Source organism: Anolis sagrei, chromosome 4 (assembly GCF_037176765.1).
Source record: "Anolis sagrei isolate rAnoSag1 chromosome 4, rAnoSag1.mat, whole genome shotgun sequence".
Lineage (NCBI taxonomy): Eukaryota > Metazoa > Chordata > Lepidosauria > Squamata > Dactyloidae > Anolis > Anolis sagrei.
Genome location: NC_090024.1, coordinates 185505682 through 185519104, shown reverse-complemented (window position 1 = coordinate 185519104; position 13423 = coordinate 185505682). Strand labels below are relative to the sequence as shown.

General features: G+C 40.7%; 1 protein-coding gene across 9 annotated transcripts in view; it reads right to left on the bottom strand.

Annotated features, from left to right (window-relative positions):
* Positions 1-13423, bottom strand: part of INAVA (innate immunity activator) — a 62174-nt gene that overhangs the window by 9667 nt on the left and 39084 nt on the right. For 8 of the 9 annotated variants that reach the window (XM_060773214.2, XM_060773213.2, XM_060773216.2 and 5 more), the window contains 5 exons: positions 11967-12089; positions 6682-6910; positions 2460-2513; positions 1666-1900; positions 322-498 (listed from right to left, as the gene is read on the bottom strand). In XM_060773214.2, coding sequence (XP_060629197.2) covers positions 322-498; positions 1666-1900; positions 2460-2513; positions 6682-6910; positions 11967-12089 — 818 coding nt within the window. The remainder of the gene's footprint in view (positions 1-321; positions 499-1665; positions 1901-2459; positions 2514-6681; positions 6911-11966; positions 12090-13423) is intronic. The other variant, XM_067467967.1, reaches the window with a different exon arrangement.

Genomic DNA, 13423 nt, shown 5'->3' with positions numbered 1-13423 from the left:
AGAATGGTACACTATATACCTACTTTGCATCATGTGTTTATATTTTAATAACTATGTATTAATATTTGCCCCTCCTGTAGCTTCTGACATGTCTCCAACATTGCTCACGCTCTTCCACGGCTATCACAGTGCTGAATGTTATGCTCTGTCCAAAATTCTGCACTTGTGAAATGCCACTGTGGCATGCACACAATTTTGTGCTGCAGCATCACATTAATGTATCTGTTCAGGTTCCAGATTCAAAGTCAGGTTACAAGGGCAAATTGCTCGCATGAGTATAACACTTTACAGTAACTTTTTGCATAGAGTATCACTTAGTACCTTATAAGCTGAGCTTGCCCTCTTCTTCCTAGCAATTCTGGTGTTGGTGGAGCACTGGAACCAGCCTGCCTCCTTCCGTCCAGCTTCCTAGGAGGAGGAACAACGTTGCAAGAAGAAACCTCAGTTCTCCTCTGAGCAGCGGGACTGGGTGCAGGTTGTGCCACCACCACTGGACTGCTGCAAAAAAACCCAATGAAATGACAAATTAGAGAGTAGTCTATTTCTCTGACTTCCAGTTGTTTTCACTTTTCCTTGCCAGCAAATCTATGAGGGCCATAGACCTAAGCATATCTGCAAAGTCAGCTGTTCTGGTATAGTTAACTGTTTAGCTGAAACTGCTGTGTCTAGGTCAGTAGTTGTCAATAGGCCACTACATTGCTTTTCTGCATTTGCATCTTCCTTAATGCAAAGATATGTATATACTTTACATTTTATTTTATCTAACAAACTTATATGCTGCCTTTCAGTATTACCACACTTAGGAATTAGTTAAAGAAATGTAAAACAACTAGAATAAAGCAGGAAAACAACCTGAGGACACCGTCTTTACAATGGTAGATGGGTAAAATAAATAGTGGCATTACAAATGAAGCCAATTCCTCAAAAACTTTAAAAACTTGATCTCACACAGAATTTCATGGAGACAGTAAGATTCAGGTTTATCTTGAATACTTACAATGCATATGCATAAACTGACCCCAAAAGCAATCTACTTCTTCCCATACAAAAGGACCAGAGTACCACCTACTCTGTGACTCACCCTTCATTGTTTCAGTGATTTTTCCTACAGGTGAGATTTCAAAATGAATCCTGAAAACAAGTTCTGTTTCTATCATAGTATCATAGAATCTTAGAGGTATCTGGGCCAACTCCCTGCCATGCAGAAATACACATATTGCAACATCTCTAAAAGATGGCCATCCAACTTCTGCTTAAATAGATGGAGACTCCACCACCCTCCAAAGCAGACTGCTCTACTGTTGAACTTCTCCTACAATAAAGAAGTTCTTCCTAATGTTCGACTCTGTAATAAATATTATTATAGACTTTTTCTTAAGTGCTGAAAGCTTCACAAAGACCTTATTTTAATCATGCTTATAACACCTTTTTAAAGTACATAATATTGTCAGATATGATTGCTAAGAGTTCATGAATGGATGTTTGATCCACTGGCTTCTAGGTAATACACTTTGTCGGCAACAGCTGACTGTGCTATACTTGCTATCAAATTGCTTGCCTGAAGGCTATAGTTTGCATATGAAGGTTTCAACTCAGACTTAAAAGATCAGTCAAAACTGTCCTATAGCAAAGGCAAGAACAGAAGAACAAGTGAACTCTCTTCACCTTGGCACACTGCTGGGCTCAGAAGTTTTCTTGGGCTTCTCATAGGGTTTATCCAGACTGGTCTCTTTCCATGGACTGTTTTGGATAGGTGAGCTTTCCACGCTGGTGGCTTGATTGTGAGTTGGTCTTTCTAGCAAGCCAGGATGAGGGGACTGAACTGAAGAATTCTGCAAGGGTTGGTGGTGTGTGGAAGCTGGAAGCTTTGATGGAAGACTAGGGTTCGCCGTCTGGGGTTCTTAAATAAATACGTGAAAAAAATTATAATTTGCCAAAACTAGAAAATTAAATGATAACATCAGTGACTGCTATCTTAGTTTCAATATCCCATTCAAAATCCACAATGAAGATTATCACCACTAAACTGAACTGAAAACAGGGTGTTAAATTTAACAGCTTTTCACAATTATATAGCATAAAGGTACAGGTACAGGTTTCCCCTTGACATTAAGTCTAGTTGTGTCAGACTCTGGGAGGTGGTGCTCATCTCCATTTCTAAGCCGAAGAGCCAGCGTTGTCCATAGATGTTGATGTACCCTTTGACTCTACATCCTGCATTCTATCATTGTTTCACAATCTTACAGAAAGCTGGTCTGTACGGAATGGAGAGCCATTAAGAGGAGTGCCATAGCGGGCATGGGACTGCTCAAATCTATCACAGCCTGGGAAACAAGATTTGCATTGAGAAATGCTGCAATCCACTCCCATAAATTTGTTCTCACGCTTGTCTGTGCAAAAGAGGAAAAGGCATATGCATAAGGCGACAATAAAACTGAGATCATTAACTTCTAGCTTACCTTTCTCTACCTGAGAAGGATCTAGCAGGAGGCTCTCATTACAGACACTGAACCCTGGGAGAAAAATAGGAACAGACCTTGAAAGACAGGACTTGTAACAAAACGTTGCAATACAGAGTGCTGTTATTGAAATTTTGAAATGTGTGATTTCATTCCACACTTTCCATTTGATATTTTTCCCCACCAGCAGTGTGTCAGCAGGTTGCTGTGAGTTTTCCGGGCTGTATGACCATGTTCCAGAAGCATTCTCTCCTTACATTTCACCCACATCTATGGCAGGCATCCTCTGAGGTCTGTTGGAAACTAGGCAAGTGAGCTGTATTTATCTGTGGAATGTCCAGAGTGGGAGAAAGAACTCTTGTCTGCCTGAGGCAAGTGTGAATGTTGCAATTGGCCACCTTGATTAGCACTGAATGGCCTTGCAGTTTCAATGCCTGGCTGCTTTCTGCCTGGGGGAATCCTTTGTTGGGAGGTATTAGCTGGCTCTGATTGTCAGGATTCTGTGATCAATGAGCAGGTCCAATTCTCACTGAACTATTTTAAAATACTTCCTCCTTCAGAATTCTTCCATATATTAGTTGTACTTCCATAAGTATGGGATTCCCTATGCCCCCGCCTTCTATACTCTCTGACATAGTGGCTACCTAAGGGAAAACATTCATCACTTATGTAAATATTGGAAACTGAAGATATTATAGAACAAGTATAGATCTCTCTTGAAATAGATTTTTAAGCAGTTACCAGAACTCTCTCACATTCCCTAGAAATCTGTACTAGTAAGTTCTACTAAGCATCTCAACAATGGGAGAAAGGCTTTCCCCTCTTCACAATTATTAATAGTGCAAAACACATCATTCAGGGCATTGCATTCATGTGCATGCACTTAAATGCCTCAAAGAAATATTCCCTGGTGCAGTGAATCTAAGGTATTTGCATTTGCATTTTGGGCCATTTCTTCCTACACAGTCTAAATACTTAATTACAAATTAATATTTGTTTTCACTTTATACATGAAGCTTAGATGATACATTTTGGCTGTAATTTACTGTGAGGCTAAATGCCCTTAAGCTGACTGATTTAAAAGGGTTAAGCACACTTAACTCTGCAGCAGAGTGTGGTTGGCAAATACTGAATATGTTTTACTACCCACAAAGGTTAGCTCTGGAATTGGATGGGGAACTAAGTTCATCAGACAAGACTTCCTACAACTGGATCTTCTGACTATCCATGTTGGCAGAGGGTCCTCAGCACAGTGGTGGTGCCACATGTTGTTGGTTTTTTTCCATACATAAGTTTCCTGTATGGTTTGGCTGGGAAAGTCTTCTGTCTGAGAGTCTGGAGAGCCACTGCTGGTACCAGACTAATATACTAATCTGATATAAAGCAGGTTTTCTATGGCTCAATCCTACATCAGAGTTGCATAGTGCAAACCTCTACAAGAAGAGTTACAACATATACTCATGTAGAAATCTGTCTTCTGTATAAGTCAAAGGCAAGTTTGGAGGCCAAAATTATATATTTTGATAAGATCTGTAGATAAGTCTTGGGTAATGTTGTGGAGAGGGGAAATGGCCACCACTGCCATTTTCCTGCCCAGGAATTCAAAAAGACAGATGTGGGATTGAGGCAGAGAGTAGTGGTTATTTAGGTTCTCCTAGAATTGATTAAGCTCTGCTCTGCCACACTGCTCAGTGTGTGCGTGTGCGTGTGTGTGTTAAAGTACAGTACTTATATTAATCTATGGATAAGTTGACCCAAGTTTCTAGAATCATACATGAGTATACACCATAGGCATTGTGTCATGCTACTCTTTTGTTGAATGTTAATGTTGCACAACTGCAAGAGTACTGTTGTCAATTCCAGTAGAGCCAGAAGAGTATGAATTGGACAGGAATGCTAATTTATCGAGACAATTCCATAGCTTTGAAATGAATGTTTCCATTCACAGCGACTCACAGGAAGTATACAACTCCTCTGTTGAATCAGTTCCACTGGCTGCTGGTTTACTATCGAGTACAATTCAAAGTGCTGGCCTTAGCCTATAAATCCCTAAACAGTTCCAGTCCAGCTTACCTATCTGAATGTATCTCCCTCTATGACCCAATTAGAGCATTAAGGTAGCTGAAGAAGTCCTGCTCTCGGTCCCACCACCTTTGCAGGTGCAACTGGTGGAGATGAGAGAAAGGGCCTTCTCGGTGGTGGCACCTCTGCCGTGGAACTCCCTCCCCATCGAGATCAGATTGGCGCCCTCCCTCCTGATGTTCAGGAAGTTACTCAAAACATGGCCTTTTAAGCAAGCATTTGGAGAGTGAGATGAAGCAGCCAAGATCAGGAATGGTGTGATGTCCAATGTTTTATGTTATGTTGTTTATGTATGATATTTTATAGGTCACTGATTTTAATCTATTATTATACTAGTTGTACCTGCCACGCATTGCTATGGCCAACCTTTCCTCTTTCTCTTCTTTCTCTCCTTCCTTCCTTCCTTCCTTCCTTCCTTCCTTCCTTCCTTCCTTCTTATTTCCTTCTCTCCTTCCTTCTTTCTCTACCAGTTTCCTTCCTTCCCCTCGCTTTTTCTTCCTTCTCTACCTCTTTCTTTCCTTCCTTGCTTGCTTCCATCCTTCCTTCTCTCTTTCCTTCTTTGCTTCTTTCCCTCTTTCTCTCTTTCTTTATATCTTGTGAGGCATTGAATTTTGCCATTTACTTTGTTGTGAACCACTTTTGTTCCCCTAGAGGTAGAGAAAAGTGGTGTGTGTGTGTGTATCTATCTATATCTATCTATGTATCTATCTATCTATCTATCTATCTATCTATCTATCTATCTTTCATGTCAGGAACGACTTGAGAAACTGTAAGTTGCTTCTGGTGTGAGAGAATTGGCTGTCTACAAGGATGTTACCCAGAGGATGCCTGGATGTTTGACGTTTTACCATCCTTGTGGGAGGCTTCTTTCATATACCCGCATGGGGAGCAGGAGTTGACAAAGGGAGCTCAACCCGCTCTCCTCGAATTCGAACCACTGACCTGTTGGTCAGCAGTCCTCCTGGCACAAAGGTTTAACCCACTGCGCCATCACAGGCTGGAATGTAAATGAAATAAATAAATAAATAAATTCTTTTCTTTGAGAAGTATTGGGTGCTATAGCACTTTGGATAAAAATACTCAATCAGTTCTGTAGAGGAACTTATACCTATGGGAGGCATAAACAGAATTCTGGCCGATGTTTCTTAGAGATGTTGCATGTGAAGGCAGTGGCAACTTTTCATGTGAAACTATATAATGTTATTCATTCTTCAAGGAATACCACTGAACTGAGAACATAAGAAACCACCCACTCATACCAGTGAACTGTTCTCAGTACAGACATTTTCGTACTAAAATTCCTGGGGAATCACTTATTATCTTACTTGCAACCGAGTCTCAATGTGATCAACTAATTCTTAGGTTAGCTGGACTGCAAACTCAATATTTTCTTCTTCCTAATATTTACTAAGGGTTAATCTAATGCTACACAGCTTGGCGTCAATCGCTACAGGTTTCTACATGCTTCCTTCTCCAGCTGGCTCTCCCTGTTCTTTCATGAGCTCTCTTTGGCAACCGCTTACAGAAAATTGCAGATTGTAGATTATTAAACCAGGAAAAACCATAAAAGGCCAGCTTCCTGCCCTGATCTGGGATGAAGTCCAACTAAACCATGCCTGCCAAAAGTTCATTTGACCTACTTCTTGTTATTTCCAGGGACAGGTATTTAATCCAAATTTCTTTCCCATTTCCAGACAAATCATATTTACAAAACCCACTTCCTCATAACAGTGAAGTGTCTTATGACATCTTGGTTAAAGAAAACATTATGATATAAGCTTTGTCAAACTATAACAAATGTGCCAGTCTTTAATATGTCAGGAGACTCTGGTCTTTGTTTTTGTTTTTTGTTCTATTACTTCTTTGGAAACACTTCCCGATATTAGTTCCCACAGTTTACAGATATAGTTAATGTTGTCTTACTTCGCAGTGACAACAAACAATCTCCCTATTTAAACTTTTAGATATTTTAATTTTTCCAGTCCAGAAAACTCAGTTTAATTTTTCATTATTATACCATCTTCTTCCTTAAGACCACCCTCTTCCATCAGGACACTTAATATTCTTGTGTTTGAAGCCCTTTGAGAATTATCTCGGGACCATTTACCCAGAACTGTATCTCCAAATGGATTTTGCTCACCTTCCAATGCTGGGGCACTGGCTCTTAGTTGTGGTGAATGCCTGGCTGTCAAGTGATACTCAATGAGGGCATGCTCTAGCTCCTTCAGCTTCTTTTCCTCCTTCAACACAGCACTTTTCCGACGCTTCCGAACCTGCTTGGTGAGATTCTCTTCCCGGGAAAGACAACGTGAAGCCTCAGCGATTTGCAGCTGGAGAGCCAGGTCTCTTTCCAGTGTGCTCAGAGGATCCTGTGGGGAAGACAACTGTTTTTTTTTTCTTCCAAATTATGACCTTTTGAGATGACTCTTCAGAAAGGATTAGATGATCTAGCATCTTAAAAGGAGCACGTAAGGGCCAAAGTGATGGAATTAAAAGTCAAAGCTATGCAGGAAACAAAGTACTCTGAAAAAGTGGGTGTATCTAAGCTATTGTCATTATCATGATTCTATCCTCAGCTTCAACCCTCTAAATTAAAATATCTTTTCAAGGTAAACCAAATTAGATGATGAGTGCTTTCTCTTCCTAGTTATATTCTTTGCACATTCTATAGAGTTGTGTACACTTGTCATTTTATTATTTATATTATATATTTATTTAATTTATATTCCACCTTTCTCTTAGGATGGGATGAAAGATATCACAAACTTTGCAACTATGTTTTATGCAGTGAAAATCTGATTGGGGTAACCTTTGCTATCTATATGGAGAAAACAACTGAATTTATTTTCCCTCCTCCAAACAAAGATTCAGTGCTTCAATACTGAGTCAGAAAGTACATGACAGCTAGAGAAATAAAGAAATAATGCTCCAAAGGAAATGAAACAAGGGGAAAATACAACCTAGATGGTAATCACATCTTGTCTGGGTGGGATGAGAAACATGTTCAGCCATTTCAGTGAATTCATAGAATTATAGAATCATAGAGTTAGAAGAGACTTCATCGGCCATCCAGTCCAACCCCCTGCCAAGAAGCAGGAATATCGCATTCAAAGCATCCCCTACAGATGGCCATCCAGCCTCTGTTTAACAGCTTCCAAAGAAGGAGCCTCGACCACACCAATATATACAATTGTATATATTGGTATTCTCCTCCTTTTTCTGCATCAGAATTTTCTCCCCTGGGCCTTCCAAAGAGTATCAGAAGCCATTCATCTGCAACTATTTGTGCCTGGAGGGAGGGATTGAAAAGTGTCAGGGTTTTTTTTCCGTGTCAGGAGTGACTTGAGAAACTACAAGTAACTTCTGGTGTGAGAGAATTGGCCATCTGCAAGGACGTGCCCAGGGGACGCCCAGATGTTTTGATATTTTATCATCCTTGTGGAAGGCTTCTCTCTTGTCCCTGCATGGGGAGTTGGAGCTGACAGAGGAAGCTTATCTGCACTCTCCCCTCATTCGAACCTCTGATCTGTTTGTCTTCATTCCTGCCGGCACAAGAGTTTAACCCATTGTGCCACCGGGGGCAATGTCAGGCTATGTCCCCTGTAGTCAGACATAAAATGATTATATCCGCTACTGAGACCCGGAGGAGCTCAGCAGATACATAATTGCATTGTTTCTCATTAGGGGACATAACCAGATGTTTTAGGCATGAAATGCCATGGGAGCTTCACTAGCAATACGACAGATTATGGAATGAAAAATGGCAGTATTACACTATCTATGGCAAAAGTGTGTGTGAATAAGACAACACTAATGTGCCATTTTTTTTTAGAATAGTCAAAGAGATTCAAACACTTTAGGATAATACCCAACTCCATAATATCATTATTTATTGGGTTAAGGAGAAAAGCATGGGTGGTGACGATACTTCAATAGAGATAAGACTGAAAATACTACAAATTAAGACTGCTTCCTTTAACCAATTCAACCTTCCTGTCACTCCCGCAATTGAGTTGATTAAAGAATATAAAGGTGACTTTCCACTGCTTTGATGCCTGCTTAATCCAGTGAGAGTCTTTTGAGACTCATGAGCCAGAGATGGTAATTATTCTGGATTTAGATAATCTGCAGTTTAAAGGGTGTTTCCTTTGAGCGCACCTTGCGATTTAAGTTTCAGGCTTGGTTTCCACCTGTCCAATAAGCCCATAAATGTGGATGAAGTAAACTCTTCACAGACCAAGGGTGTCTGTAGATTCTGAGTCCTACTGATCAAAAGGCATCCCAACTTTCTCTCCTTAATATGGAAGAAAAAAAGAAGCAGCTATGGAAAAACCCAGGAGATTTACAAAAGGAACACTACAAAGAGGAATTGTGCCTAAGAATTAAGGAAGGGGCAAAGAAAGCTCAGGCTGGGCGTTTCCAGACAGAGAGCTCCTGAGGCTACCCATTAAAAGGCGCTGTGCAGTTATTCCACCTCTTTCTCTTTGACAAGGAAAAGGCAGAAGTAGAGATGGCAAAACAGGGAATAGCTACAAATTGAGAGAGACACTGGCTGCAGTCCAACATCCCTTCAGCATAATGGAGTTATTATCTCTGTGTGAGATATGCTATCGCAGCACTACACAACCCCCATGCAGAATATCAACAGTGTGAAACACATATTAATGACCGGGTACTGTTGTGCAATGTGAAAATACAATGCTGAAAAGCAATGCACATCATTCCTGTATAAGCTATTCTGTTTCAACCGTTGTCAGCAGAATATATATGTTCCACCAGGGTGAATAATTCACTTTGTGTGCACAATGTGACTTTGCCATGTGTGTCATGAACAGAATACCATGCACATTGTTAAGCCTTTTTAAAATTCAGTCAATGAGGCAAAATTATGGTGTGATAAAAATCTTTTCTGAAATTGCTTTCTGAGTTGTAAGCAACACATCAGTTAGATATATATATGTATACAAATAAAATGTAATGTTTGTTTGTGGGATTAACATAACTCAAAAACCACTGGATGAATTGACAACAAATTTGGACACTATACCCCTAACAGACCAATGAGTGACCATTACTCATAACCCCCCTCAAAAAAAACAGCAGAAAGAACTTTAAAAACCCCGAAAAATCCTTGTGTGTTACTGTTTGTTGGTTATTGTTTATATGTGATTTATTTTAATTGTATTTTATTTATTGTTTTTGTTTATTGCTTTTTTAAAACCGCATTGAGTCGCCTGGTTGGGCTGAAAAATGCGGTATAGAAATAAAGCAAATAAATAAATAATAAATATTGATATGTTGTTGGGCTTGGCCTCATGTAATTTGCTCTGAGTCCCTTGGGGAGATGGTGGCGGGGTATAAATAAATAATAATTATTATTATTTTATTATTATAAAAAGCTAAATCATGAAAAGCTAAATGACGATACAGAAAAAAGGGAAGGGTGACGGAGGGAAGGAAGGGGAGAAAAAAAGAAAGAAGCAAAGGAAGGAAAGAGGTAAACAAAGAAGAAAGAGAAAGAGAGAAGGAAAAGAAAAAAAGGGGGAAGGAAGGAAAGAGTTAGAGAAGGAAGGAAGGAGAGAAGGAAAGAAGAAAAGGTAAGGAGGGAAGGAAAGAGGGAGCGAAGGAAAGAAGGAAAGAAGGAGAGAAAGAGGGACCGAAGGTTGGCCACACAGCTAGTGTCTGGTACAGCTAGTTTGTGTGTGTGTATTCCTGTGTGCATGTGTATGTATTAGAAAGAATCTATGGTCAGCAAGAGAACCCTTCAACACAGTGGCCATGCCCTATGCCACCCACTAAGAGCACAAAGAGAAAGAATAAACAATGTCACACCCAGATTGCCTCCTACTACGATTTTTATTAAGAAAGGCCACAGGAGAGAGGGAGAGAGGAATTGCACAACCTAAGACGCACCTTTGATGATAATGAGGCTTTACTATGATTTTTTTGCTTGAAGCCTGAAGCTTCCACGTCCCTTTGCCTTTCCAAACAAAGTATTGAACTACGTAGAATTACCCCTTTGTGCTGACAGCTATATCTGACGCCTTGTGTACTTCATAGGAATTTGTAGTTAGCAAGATTCTATTCAAGATATTTCTTTCCCCTACATAGAAAGGTTGTGGTTTTCTGGAGGAGCTTTAACTTGTTTTCAAAAGGACAAGAGGGCGACTAAAATGATCAAGGGTCTGGAGAACAAGCCCTATGAGGAGCGGCTTAGGGAACTGGGCATGTTTAGCCTGAAGAAGAGAAGGCTGAGAGGAGATATGATAGCCATGTATAAATATGTGAGAGGAAGCCACAGGGAGGAGGGAGCAAGCTTGTTTTCTGCTTCCTTGGAGACTAGGACGCGGAACAATGGCTTCAAACTACAAGAGAGGAGATTCCATCTGAACATTAGGAAGAACTTCCTGACTGTGAGAGCCGTTCAGCAGTGGAACTCTCTGCCCCGGAGTGTGGTGGAGGCTCCTTCTTTGGAAGCTTTTAAGCAGAGGCTGGATGGCCATTTGTCAGGGGTGATTTGAATGCAATATTCCTGCTTCTTGGCAGGGGGTTGGACTGGATGGCCCATGAGGTCTCTTCCAACTCTTTGATTCTATGATTCTATGATTCTAAGAGTTAAAAATACCTTTTCGCATCTCTATGCATGTTAACTATCTGTCAAAATTGCAAGTTTATGTGGCAAACCTCTGACAAAAATTACCCACAGGAAATTACCAAGGTGTATGAATCTTTCATAAGAGGACAAAATTATTTTCATTGGAGACGTAGTCCACACAACAAACGAAACTACTGTTGCTTTATGATAGCTCACCGTACAAAGAATCTTCTTTTTGTTGCAGAGAATATCAGAAATGCCAATTTGATCCCTGATGAGATGATGTAATTTAACAGGATACTGCATTGTCGGGAATCAGCACACTGCCCCTTTATGTATTGCTAATTCTATTGGCATTAGCTCCATGTAGTCTGGGAACAGTATCCATTAATAAGTCTCCTCAGCCATTTTGTGTGTGTCTGTGTCAATGAGCAACTTGAGAAACTGCAAGTTGCTTCTGGTGTGAGAGAACTGGCCATCTGGAAGAACATTGCCCAGGGGACGCCCAGGTGTTTTACCATCCTGTGAGAGGCTTCTCTCATTTCCCTATATGGGAAGCTGGAGCTGACAGATGGGAACTCACCCCACTCCCTGGATTCAAACTGACCTTTTGGTCAGCAGTCCTGCCAGCACAAGGGTTTAACCCATTGCACCACCGGAGGCTCAGCCATGATGAAAGCAGATTCCACCAGGAAAAGGTCGGAAAGACTGTGGTGCATTTGTATTTCAGACTCACAGGCCAGAACCATAGTCAGCCACAATTGCCAATAATGCTCTAATATGGGCTGCAAAGCATATTTCTTCCCATCCCAATCTAGGAACTTCCTTACCGCTCCTCTTGAAAGAATGGCTTTTTCATCCAATCTGAAAGCTGCACCTACTCGACGGCGCACCTTTGGAGGCTTCTCTCCTGGTTTCAGCGGATACTCTGAAGGCAGCAATCCTGTCAGTTCCTGCCAAGGAAAGAGAAGAATAGGTCACAGTTTACAACAGAGATCACCACTGAGATAAAAGTGCCAAAATAATTTTGAGTGGTCCTAGACCTTGACTGACAGGGGAAGAGAACATCTGCTTTTTCTACCTTGGGCAAGAAAGTATCTGAAGCTAGATGGAAAAGAGGGCATGTAAAAGTATTTAATTCCTCCATTTAGAAGAGCACTTCAGATTATTTTATATTTACTTTATTTTACCTTTTCTAATGGCCGAAGATAAGTCTTGAGAGTCACTTACAAAATATGTCTTGTCTCTTTTAATGGGGCAGTTCATTGTTAATGTTGCAGCTGTTCATATTTCCTGAATATCCCATGACCACGAGTTAATGTCTGGCACAAGAGACTGTTTCATAAATGGCATAAAAGCTATCACGCAAAATACCCAGGGCAAAGTTCATTTCAAACATTCCCACAGCAAGTCATTTAATATAATAACTTGATATATGATTTAATTTTTTTATTATCATGAGGCTTTAGAGGTGATGACCAATGTTATCTTTGGATGGATCCAGAAGAAAAACCTCCTAGCCTCCCAAGATTATAGAATAGACTGCAGAAGTTTGAAAAATCTTTTGATATTAGCTTCTTTTAATATGTTTTCCATCTTATGACAAAGAATTGGGAATTATAACAATAGGTTAAGAGGAAAAACTAACTATACCTGCATTTCAGCTAGGGGAGCGGGAGGATCACATCTTCAGATTCATTAGGAAATTTGAAACAGGGATCTTTGATTATGTGATCAACATATGGCACTCCAGATGTTGTTTAGAATACAATCGCAGCTAGTTGTAGTTGTGCAGCTTTAATCATTTCCAAGTCATGATACCGCATCATGAGGTTTCTTGGCAAGATTTGTTCAGAGAAAGTTTGCCTTTACTTTTTCCTGAAACTGAAGGATGATGGGAGTCCCAGTCTATTGGCTAGAGGGGCACTTATTGCCCATTGATGTAGTGTAGGTAAAGGAAAACCCCTGACATTAAGTCTAGTTGTGTCCAACTCTGGGGCGTGGTGCTCATCTCCATTTCTAAGCCGAAGAGCCGACATTGTCCGTAGATGCCTCCAAGGTCATGTGGTCAGGATGACTACATGGAGCACCACCTATTGATCTACTCACATTTGCATGTTTTTGAACTGCTAGGTTGGCAGAAGCTGGGCCTCACAATGGGAGCTCACCCCGCTCCCCGGGTTCGAACTGCCAACCTTTCGGTCAGCAAGTTCAGCAGTGCAATGGTTTAACTCACTGCACCATCGGGGGCTACCACAGAAAGGATGTGTTAAGGGGCAGAGGAACC